Here is a 21,791-nt window from a genome sequence, read left to right on the forward strand (position 1 = left end):
GGTGAATAGGCACGAAACACATCTTTGTTCATAAGGCTTTTTATTGTAGCAGTTGTCATGAGTAAAACCTGAAAGTACTTGAAAATCCATTAAAATCACAATCCATAAAAAAAAAATAATACCATCTCTCGAAAGTTTGTCTCTACAGACTTCGTAAAAGTGAGAAGTCGATAAGTATGAGACGCATTTATGTAATTTAAGATTAATGATTAACTGTTAAAGTGCAGGCTTTGTACAATCAGGCCTGCTGTTTAGCAAAGAAACAAAACCCTTAAATCTCTGCAGCTGCTGGATGAAGCCAATTTCTAAGTTGCTGTGTGTGATAAGATGCGCTGAATCCCAGACTGGTTGGCCATTGACCGGCCATGAATCAGTGATTACTGACTGTCTCCGGGGTGTTTTGGTTACAGTACTCTTTCCCAACGGGTAATTGTCATTTGGATTTCTGCCTGCTTGTAACTGCTTTTCTCTGGTTGTGTCCAAGCACTGGTGCACGACTTTATGCATTTCTTAAACTTAGGACTTACAATTTCATGTTTCTTGGATCATGTATTTCATGACGAGAGAATGGATTTGCTTTAAAGATTTGTACTACTTGGATTTACTCATCCCAGTTCTAGAAGTGAGATTTTTAATTAATTTTTTTTTAACAGAATTATTGAATTCAGCCAGGGTTTGTTTTTTTTTTTTTCACACATCCAGGCCATGAACAAGTGCCCAAGTTCCCAAGTTAAAACAGCATCTTGCCAACTTTAAAACATTTGGCTGGTCAGCAGGAAAGGAAAAGCTGCTTGTAAAGCACTGGAATGCATTTTCAATTAGTCACTCCGTTGCTTAAAAGGCGAGGCACTAGGCACTGGGAGGAGAGGCAGGGGGGTGGAAAGGATGGCGGGGAGGGACAGCATGAGACAGTCTGGAGAAGAGCCTTTATCAGCCCACAACAGCAGCCCTGAAGTTAGAGGCCACTCTTTAATAGATAAGCTTTTGTTTAACAACAGGCTCCCTAGGGAGAGTGAGGCTTTCCTGGTAAAAAAGACCAGGATTTCTTTCAAATAGCTTAATATTGCTTTGTATGAAAGAGCGAAGGAAAATATGTGTTGGGAAGATGTTAGAAGGTTATTTATTTCCCTACTATTGCCTGATAACCAGGCTGTTGGGCATCCTGACTAAACAGTTGTGCTTTCACAAATCTCCCTTGGCTCCTAAAATATTTTGAATGAGATAACACCCTTGAAAGAAGATTAAATAACCAAACCAACCTGCTTACTATACTTGGTTTATTTTCCTGCCCAACACTATGAAGTCCTTGGTCCAATAGGTTTCTGGTAAGGAAACAGCTGGGAAAAAAAATCTCATGACATACACCCATCTTTCTAATACTCAGTAGCCATCATTTCTTATGCTTTTTTAAATGCTTTGTCCTGTACTTGACCTTCAAATGTTTGTAGCTAGCTGATCTGGAACTTTTTTGACTCCACAGCTGTCTAAACTAAGGATGATGACATTGCTTAGACATCCTTTTGTCTATGTGCGTGTATATATGGATACTGTTTTCAAAAGTATATATATATGTATTTACTTTAACATGACTCAAAATCTTGGAAAGCTTGTACTTCTTTATCATATTAACTGAGAACTGCTAAGCTCTTGCTGGTGGGACATGTTATGGCATGAGAGACTCAAGTTATACAATGGGCTGCATTTCAGCAGGTAGAGGAAACTTTCAGGGCTGTTGCCTCCTGGCTAACTGTAATAAATTTGCTTAAGTAATATTTCACAGATGTGCTGGCTGTTTCTTGGCAAACAAGCTGAAGATCATAGGAAATTTCTTGACTTGAAGCATAAAAATAAAAGTTTTGAAGACAAAGTCCTTAACTGCAACAGAAAAAACATTTAGCTAAAGGATGGGCTGGAGTGCCGCTACCCAAGCACAAGAGTTAAAATAATTTTACAGTGGGTTTCTGTTTCTGTTTTATTTGTTTTCTCGTACTATAGCTACATGCTGTATGAAATACGTGAGGCTGTTTTGGAAAATCCATTGCCTGTCGCAAGTTTCTCTGTGCTAAACTTAATCTTCTAGTTTTATTTTTAGAAAGCTTATAGTTGCTTTCTTCAGTGTTGTAGGGAAAGCTGGCAAAATGCCAGCCATGTCCAGCAAAATGGAGACGTGGCTTTCTTTCCAGACAAGAAAAATTTAAGATGAAAACAATAAAAATGACCGTAAATAATTGCAAATGGGAAAGGAATAACAATCTTCACTCCTACAGTATCGTTTTCATGTGGATATGTTGGAGGAAATAATGGAGCGTTTTCTGTGGGAAGGCAGTGAAAAACGTGTCCATGGAAAGTATAAAATGTATTTGTTAGAGATAAAATTCTTGAAATTGAGCTATTTTGTGAGTTTGTGGAATTTCTGGATGAACAGAGTTAGAAATGCTCAGCATCTTGATGCAGTGGAGCTCTGGGCTGGTTTGGTGCTGACCTAAAATTGGGGATGGGCTGTGTTGTTTCTCTTGGCCTTGGTTTTTCCATCTAAGGGAAACTGTGGTCCTCCACCTCGTGTTTCTAGTCCTTCAAGTTAAGTGATATAGGAGCATCCAACCTTAATGTAAAGGTCTCTCACCTTGTAGCTCTCATTCACTCCTGACCCACACAGAAACTGAAACCGGTTACATCCATAAGTGGGGTATAAAGGCAGGGCATCGTTGTCTCTTTCTTGTCTTGATGTACAACAGCAGAAGGATAGAATGCAATGACGACTCAAACTGGGCTTCCAAGGAGGCATAAAATCATAGAATAGTTTGGGTTGGAAGGGACCCTTTAAAGGTCACCTATTCCAAACCCCCTGTAATGAGCAGAAACATCTTCAACTAGATCAAGTTGCTCAGAGCCCCGTCCAACCTGACCTGTAATGTTTCCAGGGATGGAGCATCTACCACGTCTCAGGGCAACCTGTTCTGGTGTTTCACCACCCTCATCGTAAAAAAAATAAATTCTTCCTTCTATCTAGTCTAAATCTTCCCTCTTTTAGTTTAAAACTATTACCCCTTGTCCTATCGCAGCAGGCCCTACTAGAATGTTTGTCCCCATCTTTCTCATAAACCCCCTTTAAGTATTGAAAGGCTGCAATAAGGTCTCTCCAGAGTCTTCTCCAGGCTGAACAACCCCAACTCTCTCAGCCTGTCCTCACAGCAGAGGTGCTCCATCCCTCTGATCATCTTCATGGCCTCCTCTGGACCCACTCCAACAGGTCCGTGTCCTCCTTATGTTGGGGACTCCAGAGCTGGACACAGCACTGCAGGTGGGGTCTCACCAGAGCGGAGTAGAGGGGCAGAATCACCTCCCTCGATCTGCTGGCCACACTGCTGGGGATGCAGCCCAGGATGTGGTTGTTGTTCTGCGCTGTGAGTGCACATTGCTGGCTCACGTTCAGCTTTTCATCTACCAGTACCTGCAATTCCTTCTCGGCAGGGCTGCTCCCTTCATCCCCCAGCCTGTACTGATTCTGGCAGCTCCCCTGACCCAGGTGCAGGACCCTGCACTTGGCCTTGTTGAACTTCATGAGGTTTACACGGACCCATTTCTCAAGCTTGTCCAGTCCCTCTGGATGACATCCTGTCTCTCAGGTGTGTCAACCACACCGCTCAGCTTGGTGTCTCGATCCCACTGTCTATGTCCTTGATGAAGATATTGAACAGTATTGGTCCCAATTTGGACCCCTGAGGGATGCCACTTGTCACCAATCACCATCTGGACATGATAGAACAGGGTATTTTGAATTTTTTTGTTTGCGGTCTAAGCTTGAAGCCTTTCTTACTTCGGGCCCGATCATTGATATGAAACATTCAGTGAGAAGTTTACATGGGAAAACACATGAATTTAGCTCTAAAACAAGCAAATGTGACAGTAAGTTAGACAGGAAAGAGAAAAGGCAGAGTAATGTCACCACTTATGTTCTTCCCAGGCTCAAGCGAGGGCTTAACCTTTGTAATGGTGGTTTACAAACCTTTTAGGAAGAAAGGAAAAGACACCGGCCAATCTCTTTTGAATTGCTTACCACACTAAAAATTAAGGTTTTCTCAGTTCCACAAAGAAACATATAACAAGTGGCAACTGAATTTCATTTTTTGTGGCAAGCACCTAACCCATCTCCTGTAGGTAAATAAGTATATGGACCCAAAGTCTCCGGAGGTGGATACAACCCTTATCTACGAAGAAGTGCTCAGAGATATGTGTGTATTGGGTGAGAAGCACGCTGTGTCACACTGGTGTTAAGAGGAAGGTGGAGCATCTGTAACCCCCAGCTGTCCTCCACCCTCCTCCCCCAGATCTGCACCTGCAGGCTCTGATGTGTTTATCCTTGTTACACCCCTCGGAGATAAAGCAAAGCTTTTGGAGCCCTATCCCAGGGGAGGATGTAAAATCCAGAGGTCTGAACCTGGGGCCTGACTCGCTAAACTGATCAACTGATGTGGCCCCACATACTGAGCCAGGAGCTTCGCAGGGTTGAGGGGTGGAAAAAGAGGCAGCAGAGGACTCGATGTTTCTCCTAAATGAGGGGTCAATGATGTGCTGGCCTTTGAACAAAGGAGGCATTTTTGTACCTAGGTAGTTTAAAACTGGTTGTTTCTATCTGACTGCTGTCTCCTGTCTGGCAGACAAAATGGTCACAAAATCTTTTTGGGGGGCAGTGGGAAGCCTCACCGTCACCTCCTGGCAAGGGCAAGACTGTGCTGCCTTTGTACCATAGGGCCACCGGCAAGGGGAGGCTCAGGCTGCCCAAAACCAGCCTACAGCGCAAAACGGAGCTCTGAAACCAGTTTAGACGTAGCTCGAGTTTTATCTCACCAAAGGATGAGGTGGTGGAAAACTTAAACCAAACTCAGAAGTTTATTAAGCCTTATTGTGCCTTTTATTATGTTTCCATGAGCGTGTGGCGTCACACTACCATATCTCTATCTGACCATCATATTACTGCTTCTTTTTACATATAAGAGCTGAACTTAACTTTTTTTTTCTTTTTTTTTTCTTTTTTTTTTTTTTTTTTGGAGAACTGGTGGCAGAGTGAAACTCGGAGCATATGCCTGTGGTATAAATAGCAAAGTGGAAGTATCTGTCGCTTGTGGTAGTTTTGCTCCCCCTCCCCAGAATTTTAATTTGGGAATTTCTAGAGTTCCCAATGAATCCGTGGAGCTGAAGGAGAAGGTAAAGTCATTCACAGGATGAATGGAAAATGTTTAGAGGGGGGAAGAAAAACAATGCAAAAGAGTAATATTTAAATGCAGGGAAATCAATGTCAAAAAGTGTTACGGCAACACAAAAGAAGCCAATCATCCAGATTTTCCTAAATAAACACACACTAACAGCAGTTACACAACTTTTCACATCACCATAGTGATCTGGAGCACGCTTTACTATTTATTTTTTAAGTAGCAGCAAAAAGAAGAAATGGATTTAATGGAATTCAATAGACACCTTTTCCCCTTTCAGACATCCAAAGGGTTACATCTGCCTTTGCATTATTAGGCTGTTCATTATTCTACCATATTATTATTATTCTACCATAATAGCAGTCTTGCTATAAATCAGACTGCTTTCACTCACAGCTTCAGCTCACAAGTCTGCCAAGTTTAATAGATTTAAAAAAATAAAGGGGGGCGGGGGGGGAGATGGTTCTGTGTTCAAAAGGTTGTGAACTGTTTTTAATGTGCGTTATCGGTCTATATGAGGGCGAGGGGAGGAGGGAAGGGTGGGAGAGGAGCTGCATTAGAAAGTCCCTCCTTTAAAGGTGTCAAACTCCAACCCGCGCAGAATAGGGAAAGGGAGACCCCCAACAACCTTCAGAAAATAATATAAAAGCAAACCTCAGAGGCAGAAGAAAATACCCAAAAGGAGAAGACTGCAGCTTGCAGTAATCTGTAAATGATTGCTGGCAAAGGCTGGAGGCTTCAAGCTTGAGCTGTGTTTGTTCCAAAAGAAAGCCAAGAAGGACGGTGTTAATAAAGAGAGATTTAACTGAGGGCTGTGCTTGGAATAAAGTGGGCTACAAAAAGGTCAAATTTGATCAGTTGGAGCAGATTACAAGGGCTTTAAAAGGTAGTGGTGAAGAAATGAAACTGGGGCTGTGAAGCAATATAGCACAAGATTGATTTTGGGGGTGGAGAGAAGCTGGGACAAGTGCTTATCAGCTTGAGAAGGAGGAAGAGCTGTGCTGGGTTTGTTGTCATTCCCACACCGAGTAGAGTACTTGCTGCTTCTGTGGCTAGGCTTCCCTGCCGTGTTTTTTGTTGTTTCTTTTTTTTTTTAATATATATTATTGTTATTATTACCGCAATGGTGTCTATAATTTCTGACTTGGATCCTCTGAAAAGCTGGAAAGTTTTAAGGTAGGCCTGTGTTTTCTTCTGTTTGGTACAGGCGTTTCTGCTTTAGCCCTAAATTAACTGGAGCTTGAGTTATAATCGAAATGTGAGCCCTGGGCTTACGTACGAGAGGAGTTTCTGGTAATTACAGCCCTTTTAAGATACAGCAAACCTTTAAGCAGATGTTTAGAGAGACCCGAGGGAGATTTTTAAAATATACTTCTTGGTGTTACAGTGCAGTGAGGAATCTTTTTCTTTCTTTTTTTCATTTATTTTTTTTTTTTTTTAAGGAGAGATTGTGCTGTGAATTCAAGTTAATAGTAAAGGCTCACACCAGTTGAAACTGCAGGATTAACTCTCTGTTTTCCTCGCCGTGCTTTGCAGGGGGAATGGGTGGGAAACTTCAGAGGAGAAAAAAAAAAACAAAAAAAAACCGTGAAAGTTGATCAAGAAGTGGAAAATAATCTTGGGGGAAGGAAGGGGGACAAATGTATTTGTTTCGTTTTGTTGGTGAAACTTCCACAGTTTGCTGTCCCTCTAAGGCATGTGTTTGATACTTAAAAGTTGCTACTGATTTTTCCCTTCAGCACTGCTGTTTTTTTCTTTGAATAGTGAAAAATGGTAACTCAAACTGCTAAAAAGAAGGATAAAGGGGGCAAAAAAAAAAATAATCACTGTTAATGCCTGCTGCAGATATTAAAACTCCACAGTGTTAAATGTCCATGTTTAATGCTGCTCTAAGCGCCTGGTTCTGCCTATTGAGAATCCGGACATGCAGAAAGTTTGCAGATGGTTTGCAGAAACTTCACTAAAACATTGGAACCATCTGGGAATGTAGATGGCAAAATTATACAATTAGTTATATATAAAGTTTATTTCCCTCAGCTGTTAAGCAAAACATGAAGCTGCAGCCTATACAGGGGTTTTTTTTTGTGTTTGTTTTTTTTTTTTTTTTTAAGGGAGTAAATTACAGGGATTTTGAGGGGGTGTGTAGGTTGTGATGTTATTGTTATTAATATAATAATATTTTAAAGTCTACTTTAGCTTCTTGCTACAATGTTTTAAAGAACTTAATGTGTCCTGAGCTGAAAGAGCAAAAACAACCCTTCAAAAGTCAAACTATAACGTCTACTTACATGACTAGGGTTTTTTTCCTCATATTCGCAGAGCGTTGAACTTTCTTTTTCAAAAGTTTAAGTTTCTCTGACCATCTTCTGAGCCTGTGTGTAGGAATGTGGACTAAGATCCTTTATCCTCGTCTGTGGTATGAGACTTGGCATAGCGGTCTTACTGCAAGTTTATTTCATTATTTTATTTATTTCTTTTAAAGTCACTTAGGACTGTCAGCACAGAATGAGGAGTTTCCATTTGACTTCCAGAACTCCAGCGTGGATGTTAGCTCCAGCGTGGTGGTGTGCGGGATGGGGGAGTGCAGGGCTGTGATTGGCAATCCAGGGTGGGTGGTCACGCTGCATCGGACCAGAGCTGGGGTGACTTCTGTGAGTCATCGCCAACGAATGCCAGTAAAGTGCTTTTGCAGAGCTCCACATGCGTTGTCTTACAGTGTGTGTGCTCCAGAAAAAGATATTCTAGGAATTATTTTAGAAGTTTGTCAAGCGCTATGAGACTACTTCTTATTCCTCTGTTAGCCAAGTCAGGTGATGTCTATTTTTTTTGCTGAGTTGAGGGATGACACACAGGACTTGAAAGTCGAGCAGATCTGAGGAGGAGACACTGTTGCCCTCTCGAAGAATCCTGTTTTCTTGGGAAAATGGCGTGTTTACATGACTAGAGAAGAAATATCTCCCTGGCACATTTTTCCCTACAGCATGACTGAAGTTTCCCAACTTTGTGTGTGAATCTGGAGATTACAGCTGTATGGACACAGAGTAGGTCAAAGATGTGATAAAGTCCATTTTACTGGGTATTTCTTTGTGTAGCTACTGTGTACAATTACAGCAGCAACTCTGTACAGATGTGATATTGTGCAGATCAACAGCAGGATGCAGAGGGTTAAAAGGTAGGAAAAGGCAGTATGCAATGTAAGTGCAATGATCACTAATAGTGGAAAAAAAAAAAGAAAAAACAACCGAAGAGCTAGAAGCCAACATGTAGCTCATATGGCTTGTGATTTATTGAATTGTAATGCCACTTCTACCTTTTCTTATAAATTTTATTTCCTCTTCTGCAGGCCAATTTCCAGCCTGTTTGATGCTTCTGAGCTTACCGGTTTTTAGTGTCTCCCCCACCCCCAGTATACCACGGCAGCCTGTAGCTGCTATTTATGAGAGAGAGAGGGGTGTTTCTATGTGTTTCTCTTAGGCGGCACAAAGCAATTCTTCAAGACACAAATGAAATGCTGTAGCAAATGCTACGATCAGCTCAAAAGTAGTGTCCTACAGTGGCAAATTCTCAATTTTTGTTTTCCTTGTGCACCCCCTGTAATTTATGCTGTGACTAGCTCACAGTTTGAGACCTGCTTAGCTGGGAAAAGACTGAAGGACACAGATCCCACAGACACAAGGGGGAATAATTGCATTGGGGTTTAATAATTCCCAGGGGCTTGGACCAGCTGTGGGCTGCCTTGGTACTGGCTCCTCTGCCCTGGTCCCCAAATCTCCTGCAAGCCCATCTTCTGACCTCTGAATAAAGGAAATAATAAAGGAGAAGGTACAATATAACAACAGACAAGGCTGTGGCTGGTGGTGGAACATAACGAGTGGGAGAGGATGGCAGGGGATTTTGCCGGACTTTACCCAGCAGGGCTGGGAGAGCCAGCAGAGATATTAAAATAAATAAATGGCAATATGGTGTGCATATATACTATTACATCAGGCCTCCCTCTCTTTGCTGTGTCTGTCTGGGGTAGGACAGGGAGAGTTGCAATACTCTCTGGCAAGTCTCAGCTCCCACTGGCTTCACGTTACAGCAAGGGGGGAGGATCTCAGGGGCCCTGAGCGCAGATTAACGTCCAGAATAAAACCCACCTCAGAAAATATCTTCCTTCACTGGATTTCTTGATAGTGATCTGAATATTAAAGTTATTGGAAAGTAATCTGTCAGATCTCCTGTTGTCTCTTTTCAGATAAGCTCCCAGTGTAAGATCTGTGCTTTGACATTAACACGCTGCTGCCTGATCCTCCCTTATAGATGCCTTCTCACTTTTCATAGTGTGACTAGAATAAGTGCCGTGTCTGTTGTACTCCTTGGAGCCAGGAGAGATTGGCAAAACTTCAGGCCTTTTTAAAATCCTTCAGAGCTTTACCAGCAAATGGTGCTTGCCCAGCCCTCTGCAGACACAAAAATCCCATTTACCCGTCTCCAAAATTATATGGTAATTGGGATCCAGCCCCTCTAGTGCATAAGAGAGACTGAGATCAGCTGCTGTGACTCCAGAGATGTCTCTAATACCTGTTCAAAACTTTCCCTGTGCTTCTGGGACGTGGTTTCGTTCCTTGTACATGACGGGGACAACTTTGGTCGCTGTTTCTGAAGGTGGAGCCTGGGCTCTGGGCCCCTACAACAGCAAAAGCAGAGCAGTAGCCTGGCAAGGAAAGGCACAAAAAGGAGGGGGGGGGAAATATCCCTGAAGGCCACATCTCTTCTGTTGCTTTTCTCCCTTAATTTGGCTCCAGCGAGGCTAAATACAGCACTATAAATCATATGAGTTACCTATACAGGGAAAACCTTGTACCCCTTTGCATTCCTGGCTGAAGAAGTATGTGACCTTTCTATGGCTTATTGCTAGGGGAAAAAAAAATAAAAATTGTTTTTAACTTGACTTTGCAACCTCAAGGCGAAATCCAAGCAAAGAGTAGGAGCTCTCACTCAGATGAGCGGTCAACTTACAACCTGTGAAGCGGCGAATCTGGATGCAGAGGAGTACAGCAAGACGACCCCAATTCCACAAGTTCTATTGCATTGGCCCCTGCAACTTGGCTGGTGGAGCTGGGAACATCTTGTTTGGAACACGTCGTGTGTCAGGCGGATGTACCAATTCAAATGTTCTCTCCAGAATGCCTTTTCCCACCACGCACCCCATCCAAACAGCTTGTGAATGGTTTGGCTTTTCAGGAAAAAAAGTGTTTTTCATGCTTGGCAAGTCAGTCCAGGAAGAGCAATTTTGGCCTTGTTGGTGTTTGTATTATGAGTTGTTTTCGGTTAATATTCCTGTCCCCACACCCCGCTTCTATGATTGCCTGTGAATTGAGATGGGTTAAATAGCTTCAAGGTGTTCAAATTGGGGAAAGGGGGAGGAAAATACACACAATGGCTCTAATTCAGTTGTTGGCACAGAACAATAAACTGAGGCAACTGTAGTGATGTCAGTTGTTCTTGATTTGGCTTTTGCCTTTCCATCTTCGCAAAGGTTTAGATAAGGCGTCCTGTGTTGTACTCAGTATCCGAACAGCCCAGTTTAGTACATGGACCCCCAACAGAGAACTACTGTTCAGAAAAAGGGGTACAAAAGCATTATTTCACATGTGTTTGAGGACCTGAAAAATCTCCAGCCTCTGAAAAGTCTCCAGCCACTCCTCAAAAACAAAACGAGCCCTGAAAGTTTGGCCCAGGGACATAATGCTGGACTCCATCGCCATCATGAAATACAGATAATGGAATTTCAGCTGTCAGCAGAGAATACAAATTCCCCCATAATTGCCACAATATGCTCACTTTACAAAAAAAAAAGAAAAAATCCATGAAAAAGAGGGTGTGTGTATCTTGTAATAATTAAAAACACATTTGAGAAGTTATTTTCCAGTTAACCCCTCTGAAAATACAGATCATGTCAGAGATGGCACTAAAAGGGATGGTAGTGAGGGTCACAAGTGATGACACAGCTGAGTATCACCAGGGGGATGATGGTCGGTACTAAGCTCTGATATGTAAGATATGAGCAGCAAAACACGGTCTGGATTCTTCTGCTTTCAGTTTGAACATGTAACTCTACAGTGACTCAAGTAAGTAATACTGGGATGAAAAATTAGGGCCAGATATGTTGAAGTATGAGTTTTTAATCATTTTTTCATCTTTTGTGTCTGCTTCCTCTGTACTTTGTAGAGGACAATACTGGCAGTTTTCTTTTTTTTTTTTTTTTTTCTTTCTTTCTCTTAAAAAGGCAGGATATATGGGGTGATTGAAAAAGTAAAGATAACAGAAAATAGCAGATTAGGGTGTAACACAGTCCTGCATCCATTGTTGGTGTCTGAGAAAGTCATCTAGTCCTTCTCTAAGCCCGTGGAGATTTATTCTTGCATCTTTATTTTCCCCTGATTAAAATTCAATATCACTCTTTTCAATAAGAGGTTATTCTCCACTGTTTTACTAAAAACAATCCACTTTTCATATCAAGCCTGTATACAAGCTTATTACATCTTGTTCATTTGGACATGAGTTGTTAAATCTTCCAGGTGCTTTATGGGGAATTTAACCATCCAATTCAAATGAATGCTCCGTCACAAAGAGGTTTACTTACTATCACTGCTGTGTTCCTTTGCCTAATTGTTTAAATTGCCCTAAACCCTAAAATGTAATATCAAATTACTGCACGAGCAACACAGATGCCAAGCAAGAGTCTAAGATGATAAGCCTGTAGTAATTCTCTCCTGGCCACCAGTGGTTTGCAGTTCAGGGACTTCCGATGCCAGTAGTGATGGGTTTTTTTCTCGATGAATGTTTCCTCCGTGAATTTATCTGATTGGTTTTGCAGTTTTAACTTGAGCCCCCAATGTCTTGCAGCAAAGAAATTCAGTAGTTGCACATACACTAACAAAGCGGTGCTGCTGGAAGGGCTCTTCTTATATGTAAATTTGTGTTGTGCCCATGTGTTGGGACACATGGTAGCTGTTTGGAGTGGTTTCCCTGCTAAAGCCTTGAGACATTGAGTTCAGGTTCCTCTCTTTTGAAGGGAGGGGGAGGTTGGCTTGTTTCTGCATCTATTATACCCCAAAATTTCATTCCTGAATGGTGATTAGTGACACCCAGTTACAGGGATGCACATGTTGCATGATGCAGGTAAAAACAGGATCATCCTTTCCTACACGCATTACTTAATCATACTGACTTAAGTCTACCACTTCATCATCTTCATCTCTTAAATCAGTGGAAGTCCCGATGTTCTTCTGCAGATCTCTGCAGCTCTTTCACAACTAACCCACTGCAGATTTTAAGCTTTGTCTAGTTCATCGCTCAGTGGAACTGAAATAAGGAGGAAATTGCCTGTAGAAAGGAAAGGTAACTGGGCAGTGGCAGCATTACATTGTGCCTTGAGAGATCAGGTTATAATTTCAAGCTTTTCCCAGGCTTTCTGTGTCAGTTTGGATGAGTTACTTAATCTCTGTGTGCCTCAGTTCCCACCAGTAAAATGGAGTTGTTAATACCTGTCTTATCTACTTTGGCTATAAACTTTTCATGGCTGTAGAGATGTATGGCTGTGTCCATATAGAGCCCGCAGCAGTGAGGGCTCAGCCTTGGGCTGGGCTTTTCACCACCTGCCCTCATAAAAATAATTTGGTTAAATGAAACTAGAATTTAACTCTTCTGAAAACAAGTAATTCCTTGCTTATTTCCTAAATTCCAGTATTTTCTTATTTCCTTTCTTCCAGTATCTCTGCCTTTGCAAGGCAGCTCTGCAGATAAGTTGCTCAAATTCCTCACGTGCACCAGCTTTTTTTCCGGGAAGTTGCCGGGCTGAAACTGGTTAAAGCCTGGAACCCACAACTGAATGGTCTGGCTGAGCTTTGCCTAATGGCAAATTGCTTAGCTTAGGAGTTTGGATTTCTTATTCTTCCCCTTTGGGGTTTTTTTTGGGAGGGTTTGGTTGAGTTTTTTTTTGGTGTATTTGTGTGTGATGCTTCTGTTCAGTAACCCTTTATAAAAATTTGTAAGCTTGGTTACTGTTCTGCTTTATTAAACCCTCCTCCAAGCTTAGTGTCCCCTTTGGTATGCAGTTCCTCTTCTGCATAACTGCTCTTTTCATGTCTCATCGCTGCACATGAGAATAATTCTTTTCATAGACTCATTTCTTGCTCTCCTGCATTTTTCTAATCCCCTCCCCAGTTGACATGCAACCTTACTGGCCTGTGTTTCATCACCTTCGTTCAGCGACACCTGTGCCACGTGGCATTTTCCCAGCCATTGGTGGCATACCCTGCTGTCCCCATGGTGAGGTGTCATTAGAGCTATGCAACTCTTCTAATAGTTATTTTTCCAGCAGTCATTATTACAGCGTTGCCTGTTCAAGAGAAATTCATTAAAGATCTCTTGCTAGTCTCAAAGTGCCGCATCAAGTACGGAGCAGAGGAAGGTGAAACCAGGGAGATTTGCCGTCTCTCTCGCTGGGCCTTTACATCAAGATCCAGAAGATTTTTCCCTTGATTGACCTGAGCGGGAGCTGAATTTCTTATCCGTAAGGAAAACGTTCTACCTGTTCCCGCTGGGTGTTGTCTGGTGGGTATTGCTGTCTCCAAAGAACCTGTTCAGACTTCAGGAGCTCTAGCACTCCTGAAAAATGCTCTGTGGCACTAAAAATATTCTAAGCATTACCTAAATGTTACCATCCAGCCATCTTTTATATGAACAGCTTCATACGCTCATATTGATTATACTCTAATTTCCCTTAATAATAACCAACGAAACCCATATGGATTGTGTTTCTATATAACTTTCTCAGATGCTTTTTTCCTTGATTGTGTTTCCCCATATTTCATCACAAGTGGAAGTGATTCCTCAGGTTTTTTTTATTCCTCATCTGGGAATAAAAACTCCCTTGCGTACAGAGTTTGTTCTGACAATTCATTACAGGATACTTGTTCTTGAATTGGTCCCAAGCTGATACTAATGTACCACTTTACTTACTGGACTCCTGTTGATCTGCAGATACTGCCTTTTTGTTGTTGTTTGCTTGTTTGTTCGTTTGGGTTTTTTTTCCCAACGAAGTTTAAAACTGAAGATTTTCTAAAGATAGAAATATTGGGAGGCTCCAGTGATTATAACAATAATTGTACAGTCTCTCTCTTTTGTTAAATGTGTGGATTTCAGGTTATTGGAGAAATCTGTGGTGTCAGTTGTGCTGGATTTCTTTCTTTTCTTTTTCAGATGTCAAGTTAAATTGTCTGTAGCCAGTTATCTTCAAGAAATTCTTTATATAGATAACTTGTATCTGATAAAAAATTAATTTACTTGTTCAGGGAACTTTGCAAGAATCTTCAGTAGCAGGAGACTGGTTCTCAGCTTAACATACCTGAACTGCAGACTCCGTTTATGTATTAAATTAGTAGATCAGCGGAGCCAGAATTTAGTTGGGGTTGGAAATCTTCGTATGACTTTTGAGTGGTTTGATTAAGCATATTCCATCCAAGAACTCATAAGATACTACGGAAAGCTTTAAAGTAAAAAGGGGGAGAGGATAACTTCTTATTTAATTTTGAGTGTCTTAATTTTAAATAGTGTTCTTGGTTTCCAGGTCCCAAAGAAAACAGTGATGTATTATAGAAAGGACTTCAAGTGAGTCTTTGAAGCCGTGGACATTCCACTTCTGAGAAATATGTGGACTTAATAATCTTTCTCAATGAAGAATAGGTTATAAATTTACAAGTGAGTTAATCCACATGTGTAACTCCAGCGCTGCTTTTCCCTTTACACTCATCCTGAAGCAGGAGGCACTGTCAGATTTCAAACTGAGACTACCTAGTTCTGAAAAGAGTAACTAAATTCACCTTCAAGCGTTTTTAGGATGAATTTCACTTCTCAGCCTCTTAGGCTGTAATTAATCATTGCTTTAAGCAAGCCAGGGGTTACTGCATGTTAATCAGAGGTGGTTTCTTGTCCCTGGAAGGTTTGCATGGCTTTCCACGTAACTTCCTCCAAGAAGTACTGGGTCTGTAATGCGTGCTGTGTACTTGAACCTTAATTTTTATGTGCCCTGTCTGTAGAGCTGCTGGGCATCTTTGCTGAGTTGTCACCAGCTGGAAGTCCCTTCTGCCCTAGTGTAGTCTTAGGGAAGAATTTCAGTCCCGCCAGTAGCTGGCACTGCTGAGGCCGGTGGGTATCCCTGAAGCCCTTGGACTTCCCCCTTCTTGGAAAAACTGACCTTGCCAAGAGTTGCAAAATGTTGTTGTTGACTGGGGTCATATTTCAGCTGGACGTGCCAAAATAAAGGATTTATGTAGCCTGGGAAGAATTACAGGCTTGGAAGGAGGAGATAGGTATTAAAGGTCTCCAATGGGGTGATAAGGAGAAAAGTATTTAAACACTGATGTAAACTTTCATGAGTCCAACAGGAATTAATTGGCAGGGTCTTTTATGTGACTTTTCGGGTTAGATTTCCGGCTGACACAAGCTGACAAAGCTCCATTGAGCAAGATCTACTGACTTAGAGTAACTGAGAGTTGGGCCCCCTGTGTTTTGCAGAAGACTTGACATCTTTCTTTTTCTACGTAAAGTTTCTGGATCTAATAGGAGAAAAAAATGTCTTGTTCAGAGCACTTACTGTATTAATTACTTCCAGCCTGTTGATGCCCAGTTTTACTCCATCTGAAGTCTGGGCTTTCAAAAGTTCTTGGTAATAAGGTTACATTAAGTTTTAATTTTCTGGTTATTTTTTCTTGTATTTAAAAGAAACAGATGACCGTAGTCAACGTTCTTTAGTCAACATTCAAGTAGACCAATAAATTTAGTGTAATCTATTATCAGACCTAAACCTATGGCATCCTAGATTGCAGACAAGCTGTGTAAACTAACTGTATAAATTGCATGGCAATTTTAAATCACTGGGAAGTGGTGACAGGAGAAACCAAACTTGCTGCATTACAGAGTAACTTCTTTTTTTCCTGCCCACTTGAGCACAAAAAGGGTATTTATTATTTTTTTTTTTATTTCTGCAAAAACAGTTTGTGTTTTTAACCCAGAACAACATGGTTCCCACATACAGCTCTGGGACTGCTCTTAGACCAAGTTCCCTGCTGTTTGCTGAGAGTTGCAGCTACATCTGTGGGCAGTAAGTTGCTCTGTTTGCCATGAGATTCATTAAAATCTGTGGTTACTGAGAGTTTATGTCATGCACGCAGATCTTACAAGTGCAACTGAAGTGTCTTGTTACACAATGCCTCAAAACTGGCTAGATCCCTATTTTATGTGGACTTTGAGGTTTCCTCTTACATCTTTAATTCTTCTCGTAAGAAGAATTTAAAAGTAGTCACAGTTCTCCACCCCGACACCCTAGAGAAGCAGCAAGTTACTCTCATATTAAGAGGTCCCCTAATTTAAAAATACCTTCTCTAGCAATATTTTCTATAGTAAACTACAATCAGAATTTTTCTATTGGTACGAGTCTGGGATGCAGTTAATGCACTTTACAACCTTTATCTTATCTGTAGATACTGTACAACCATGCACAGCAGAGTGTCCAACAACAAAAATAGTAATTATTTTTACAGTGACAAAATAGTACAAAGACTTTGATCCACTGCAAAGAAAATTCACGTTGTTCGCATTCATGTGGTTGAATAAAGACAGCAAGATGAATGATCATGGATCCGATTCCAGGTCCAATTCCAGAAGGCGTAACTTTATCCTATTTACACGTAGATAAAAAGTTACCTTTGCCAGCATTATTTTTATTGCAATTAAAGATGTTTACTGGCAGACATCATAGCAGAAAAGTCCTAGGAAAAGACTTCAATTAATTTCCAGGAAAAAAAAAAAATCATAGTCGCTGTTTAAGAACAATAAAACAGCTTAAAAAACAAAATGTCCTGAAATGTACAGAAACCTAGCTTGAATGTGCTGTGTACCTGTAATCATCTGACTGTACTAATCGTTGCCTTGTTTTCCTATTAAGCTCTCTGCAAGTTATTACAGGGTTGATTGTACATCATGTATCGGCAATTCGGGTTATGGATTAAATTTAAGCAGATATTATGAAAATACAGTCTATAACAACAGGGGGAAAACAAGCTCTGTTGATGAAAATGAGCCATGTCTAGAGTCAGCTTGTGATTTGGGTATGAAACAACATCGGGCTCCAGGTTGCAACATCACAAAACATGACAATTTGGAGGAAAGGAGGAGTTCTGCATTTCTTTGTTTTTTGTTTGTTTCCCCCCCCTCTTTGTTCCATAAGACACACAAGAGCAGTCAGACCACACAGGAAGTTTGCACAAACCTTACGTGGTGCAAGTGGGCCAGGAAAGCAGAACTAGCTCAGCAGCAAAGGGTTTGGGCATTTTTTATTTCTTCGGCAGCTGGAAGCTTAGTGTGGCACTACTGAATAAAATCAGCTTTGCAGGGAGGAAGCTGGATAATCGTTATGTATGACGGTTTCTTAAGATGTGATGGTCTGGAACAGAGCAGTTACCTATATATGGTATCTTCTCGGTAGTAGCAGCCAATTTTGAATTCCTTCAGGAAGATGATAAAAAATATGCATTAACCGAGGGGTTGCAGCAATAGTTAGCTAATAATTTCAGACCTAGAAGGACTTCCTTATGAGGAGTGTTTAATTACAGAGGCAAAGAGTTGCACAGAATAACAAGCACTTCTCAGAGATGGTGATTTAGGCTTTTGTTGTCTGAATTTTGTCATAACACAAAAGGGAGGAAAAAAAAAAAGATCTTGGGAGAGATTTGAAACCAATAACCCACATGACAATTAGCTCGCAGGATACTGTGCCAGTAGATACCAGGGAGGCCAAATACTTAGAATTGGAAAAAAAAAATAATTATTTTTATGGACGATGGGAACATCTACAATTAGATAGGATTAAAATGGATGGGCAAGGATGTAAGTCCTCACGCTTTGGCCAACTACTATCTGAGGTTGAGAAGAATCTTTCCTTATTTGGCAACATATCCCTATCCGTGTAGGCTTTTTGTACCTCTTAGTGATGGAAGGTCATATAAAACAAATTCTGATCCCATGAGACAATTCCCGTGTTATACAAGAGTGTTAAAATCCTACTAATTGAATTTTCTTTCCTATTACTGAATTCTAATAGCATTTCCTTTATTGATGCAAAGCATGAGTCAAAAGACAGAACAAATCTTTCAAGCTCTGTGTTACTAAAGCATATACTTTTATTTAACAGCATTATATATGATATCTTGACCTCTTTCTGGACCGATGAGTTCCACAGGGTAATTTTGTATTGCATTAAAATAATTATCCATTACCATTTGAACTTTGTATACTCTCAGATAGGTAAACTGTATACTTTAGCAAGCCAGCATGCATTCCGAAATTGTTATGGGAAAGATTTGCATTAGGAAAATGTAGAATTCCTCCCCCTCCTTCCCATGATAAAAAAAAAAAATCTCCATACACAATAGCTGTACTGCCACATGTCATGGGGACATTGTGTAAATTACAGAGTTGCAAATTTGTCAGCCTAACCAAATGTCTGAAAGAATAATGTCATATTAGTTATATTTCAGCTGTAAGCCTGGCCTGTTTTAACCTTGATTTGTGTGGCAGCTAGCCATACCAACAGCTTGTGCATGGTTGATTATAAACAACTTTGTTTTAATGTAACAAGATTCTCATTTAATTCCTGGGAGCTTGATGCAATGGTGATCAAAGACAAATTCAGACATATCCCTGAGGTAAAGGATTAGATTAGACTGACCAGAACAGACAAGGTCCTGAAGATTTCAAGATCATAAGATCTTTTGTATGTTGTAATTCAAACTTTCTGAAGTTGGATGGTGCACCTGAAAATACAGAGATGGAGAATTTCATTACATGCCTAGAGAGCCTTGCTATGACTTGGACCAGTTATGACTTGATTTGATTTTTTTAGAAAAGCTTTATTTATTTGGGTTTGCAAGTTATTTTTCATCTATATTATCTTTCCATGTTAAGGATGAAAAATTTATTCTGGAAGAGCTGGAACCCTTGAAATCTGTTTTCTTTGTTTGGGATTTGTGTGTGTGTCATGGTTGGACCTTCTTGTGCTGAGCCAGACGCAGATTCAGACTTGGGGAGGGGGGATCCTGGTTTGGGGTTTTTGATATTTCTAGTGGTTGCAGTGTTGTTGTTGGGGGGGGTGGGGGGTGGTGTCTTTCCTTTTTTTCCTCTTTGTTTTGGGGTGGATTCTATTTTGGTTTAGGTTTTTGGGGTTGTTATTTTTTTGGTTGGTTTTGGTTTTGGGGTTTTTTTTTTGGTTGATGAGGATTAAAAGTGTCCTTGTCTGAAGCAGTGTACCTGAGAGGCTCTCTGTCTTTACTTGACTGCCCATTTTGAAGAGGCTTAAGACAATTTAGTATTTTTGAGATTACCACCTCCTTGCCAAGCATCTCAGAAGCTGCGCAAGAAGTTCAAAAAAGGTGGGAGGGATTAAGCAAACATTTGTGTGTGACTGTACTTACGCATCTGCTTCCTAAAGAGGGTGGGAAGGGACTACGATGTTCACTTTGTTTTGAAATCAGCAATAGTCATCTTAGGTCTGTAAATGTCAAATTTGAGGGGCTTGGTTGCATGAGCATCAAAACCTGCGTTGAACCTTTGAGTGGTTCTTAAGCTTCTGGAGAACTGAATCAAATTGCAGGAATGATCCTTAATTTAATCATCCCAATAAACTCCTGCTACTTTGCAGCTTATATTCTTTGTAAATAGCTGATTTTGAACATTCCCTCTTTCTCTCCTGTAGAAAAAATACAACTCTTGTCTTCAAAGAGAATCAAACCTTTACACAAACAGGTTGATAAGGTTGTGAAAAATTTTGGGGTTTCCTCTTCCCTTCCCCCCGCCCCCAAATCTTCAATTCAATTTTTTTTTTGTTTGAGAGAGCACCAGTAGAAACCATGAACTTTAATTTTCTGTCTGGTGTTCTCAATGGTAGGGGAGGGAAAATAGGAGCAATAACCTAAGGTCCTTCATTATGAGTTTGATGTTTGTATCATAGGGCAATATGGTGTTGCCCATCATCCTGGTGTTGGGGAATCTTTAGGAGTAAAGATAATTAATCCAGTGCTGCCGGGTTTCACAGTTATAAATTTCCTTGCCTCTGGGAAAAATGAATACATGAAAGGGGACTTCTAGTCTATAAACACACAGGTACACGCTCACATGTGCACAAAGACTTTTAAGGTCAATAACCTTTCGTTCAGTCAGCAAGTAAAAATGCATGAATTTGCTAGTATTTTTTTTTTAATATATATAAAATCATATAGCGGGGTTTCCTTTAAGATTATTGCACAATCTTGGACTTGCTTTGAGACCTACATTTTTTTTTGTGGTTGTCAGTCCACGAGTTTTTGGAACAGGGACTGCACAAAGATTTCTGACCCCACAAGCTAACAGAAATTACTCGTCTAAATTCCACGTGAACTTCCGATTAAATGTTCACTTCTGCTTCAGCTATGATATTTCCCCCTCAGTCTGGACTACTTGTGCTACAAATGTTTTTTGACTGCAAATGGAAGCATCAGTTCTGTTTCTGGGCCAAATTTTCATGGTCCTTTTAAATGCATACTGCAGAAACTAAGTAAAACGCCTGCCCAGCATCCACAGAAGACATCAGCTTGTGAAGGTTTCTGACAGTGTGCTTCAGGGAAAGGTTTTAAGTCATTTCAAAATAGTTTAACTCTAGTGCTTTTATATTCTCATGCTTATGGCTTGCTGTTTTAGAGACCTGTTATGTTTAAGACTTCATACCAGTACTAATCAATCTTAGCTGCATGTCCCCAGATTATATATGAAGACAATGTATTTATGTTTTTATTTGTCAAAGAAGACTCTAAGCCAAACCAAAGGCTTAATAATCAGTGAGTGCTGCGTGGGGATCTTTTTTGTTTAGCTGTGTTTGTCCTGGAGATTGTTAGGCTGAGCTATTTGTTTAAAAGAAACAAAATGAAAATGGGAGGCCTATAGCCAAGTTTTGAAGTGATCCTCTTGCTCACTGGCACTCGCTGAGACAGGAAAAGCGATGGCTAGGGCTTCAAAAATCTTTTGTGCTCTCATTTTTTGGAATTTGAGCTCCTAAGAGAGTCTGGCCTTTTGCCAGTGTCCTGAGACTAGCCCGAGCACTGGGGTGCTTTTTTCCGATCTGCACAGTCTAAAATTAAGACATTGGTTGGGAAGTTTTTAAACCAGTTCTTGTTAAGGCATCTCCTTCGAGGTACTGGCCACCTTTAACCGTTCTTGACTTCAAAGGGTGTCGATGATTGGATTCCATGCTGGCACATCAAATATTTGAGGCAGACCGCCGGCCTGGGGAGGTGTGCTTTCCTTAGGTTTTTGAACCTCTCTTACTGTTTCTTCTCTGCGAATCTCAATTGTTTCTAATACTGTGTTTAACTTCACTGTGAACTTTTGTTTGGCAAAGAAGTGTATTTGCTTGTTTGGGGCAGGCTGAGTTTTACTGCTTTGCTTGAATTTCCTAGTGGTCTCCAAAATCACAGTGGTTTACTTGGGAATCTTGCCAGTGTTTTA

General features: G+C 40.8%; 1 protein-coding gene across 15 annotated transcripts in view; it reads left to right on the forward strand.

The window, feature by feature from the left end:
• Positions 1–21,791, forward strand: part of CELF2 (CUGBP Elav-like family member 2) — a 559,698-nt gene that overhangs the window by 178,314 nt on the left and 359,593 nt on the right. For 6 of the 15 annotated variants that reach the window (XM_074573250.1, XM_074573247.1, XM_074573245.1 and 3 more), the window contains exon 1: positions 6,063–6,386. The exons of 7 other annotated variants lie outside the window; for them this stretch is intronic. In XM_074573250.1, the coding sequence (XP_074429351.1) occupies positions 6,334–6,386 (53 nt within the window). In that variant the 5' untranslated portion in view covers positions 6,063–6,333. Of the gene's footprint in view, positions 1–5,979; positions 6,387–21,791 lie in introns of those variants that run through there. 2 more of the 15 variants (XM_074573249.1, XM_074573268.1) reach the window with 2 other exon arrangements.

Source organism: Larus michahellis, chromosome 1, assembly GCF_964199755.1.
Source record: "Larus michahellis chromosome 1, bLarMic1.1, whole genome shotgun sequence".
Classification (NCBI taxonomy): domain Eukaryota; kingdom Metazoa; phylum Chordata; class Aves; order Charadriiformes; family Laridae; genus Larus; species Larus michahellis.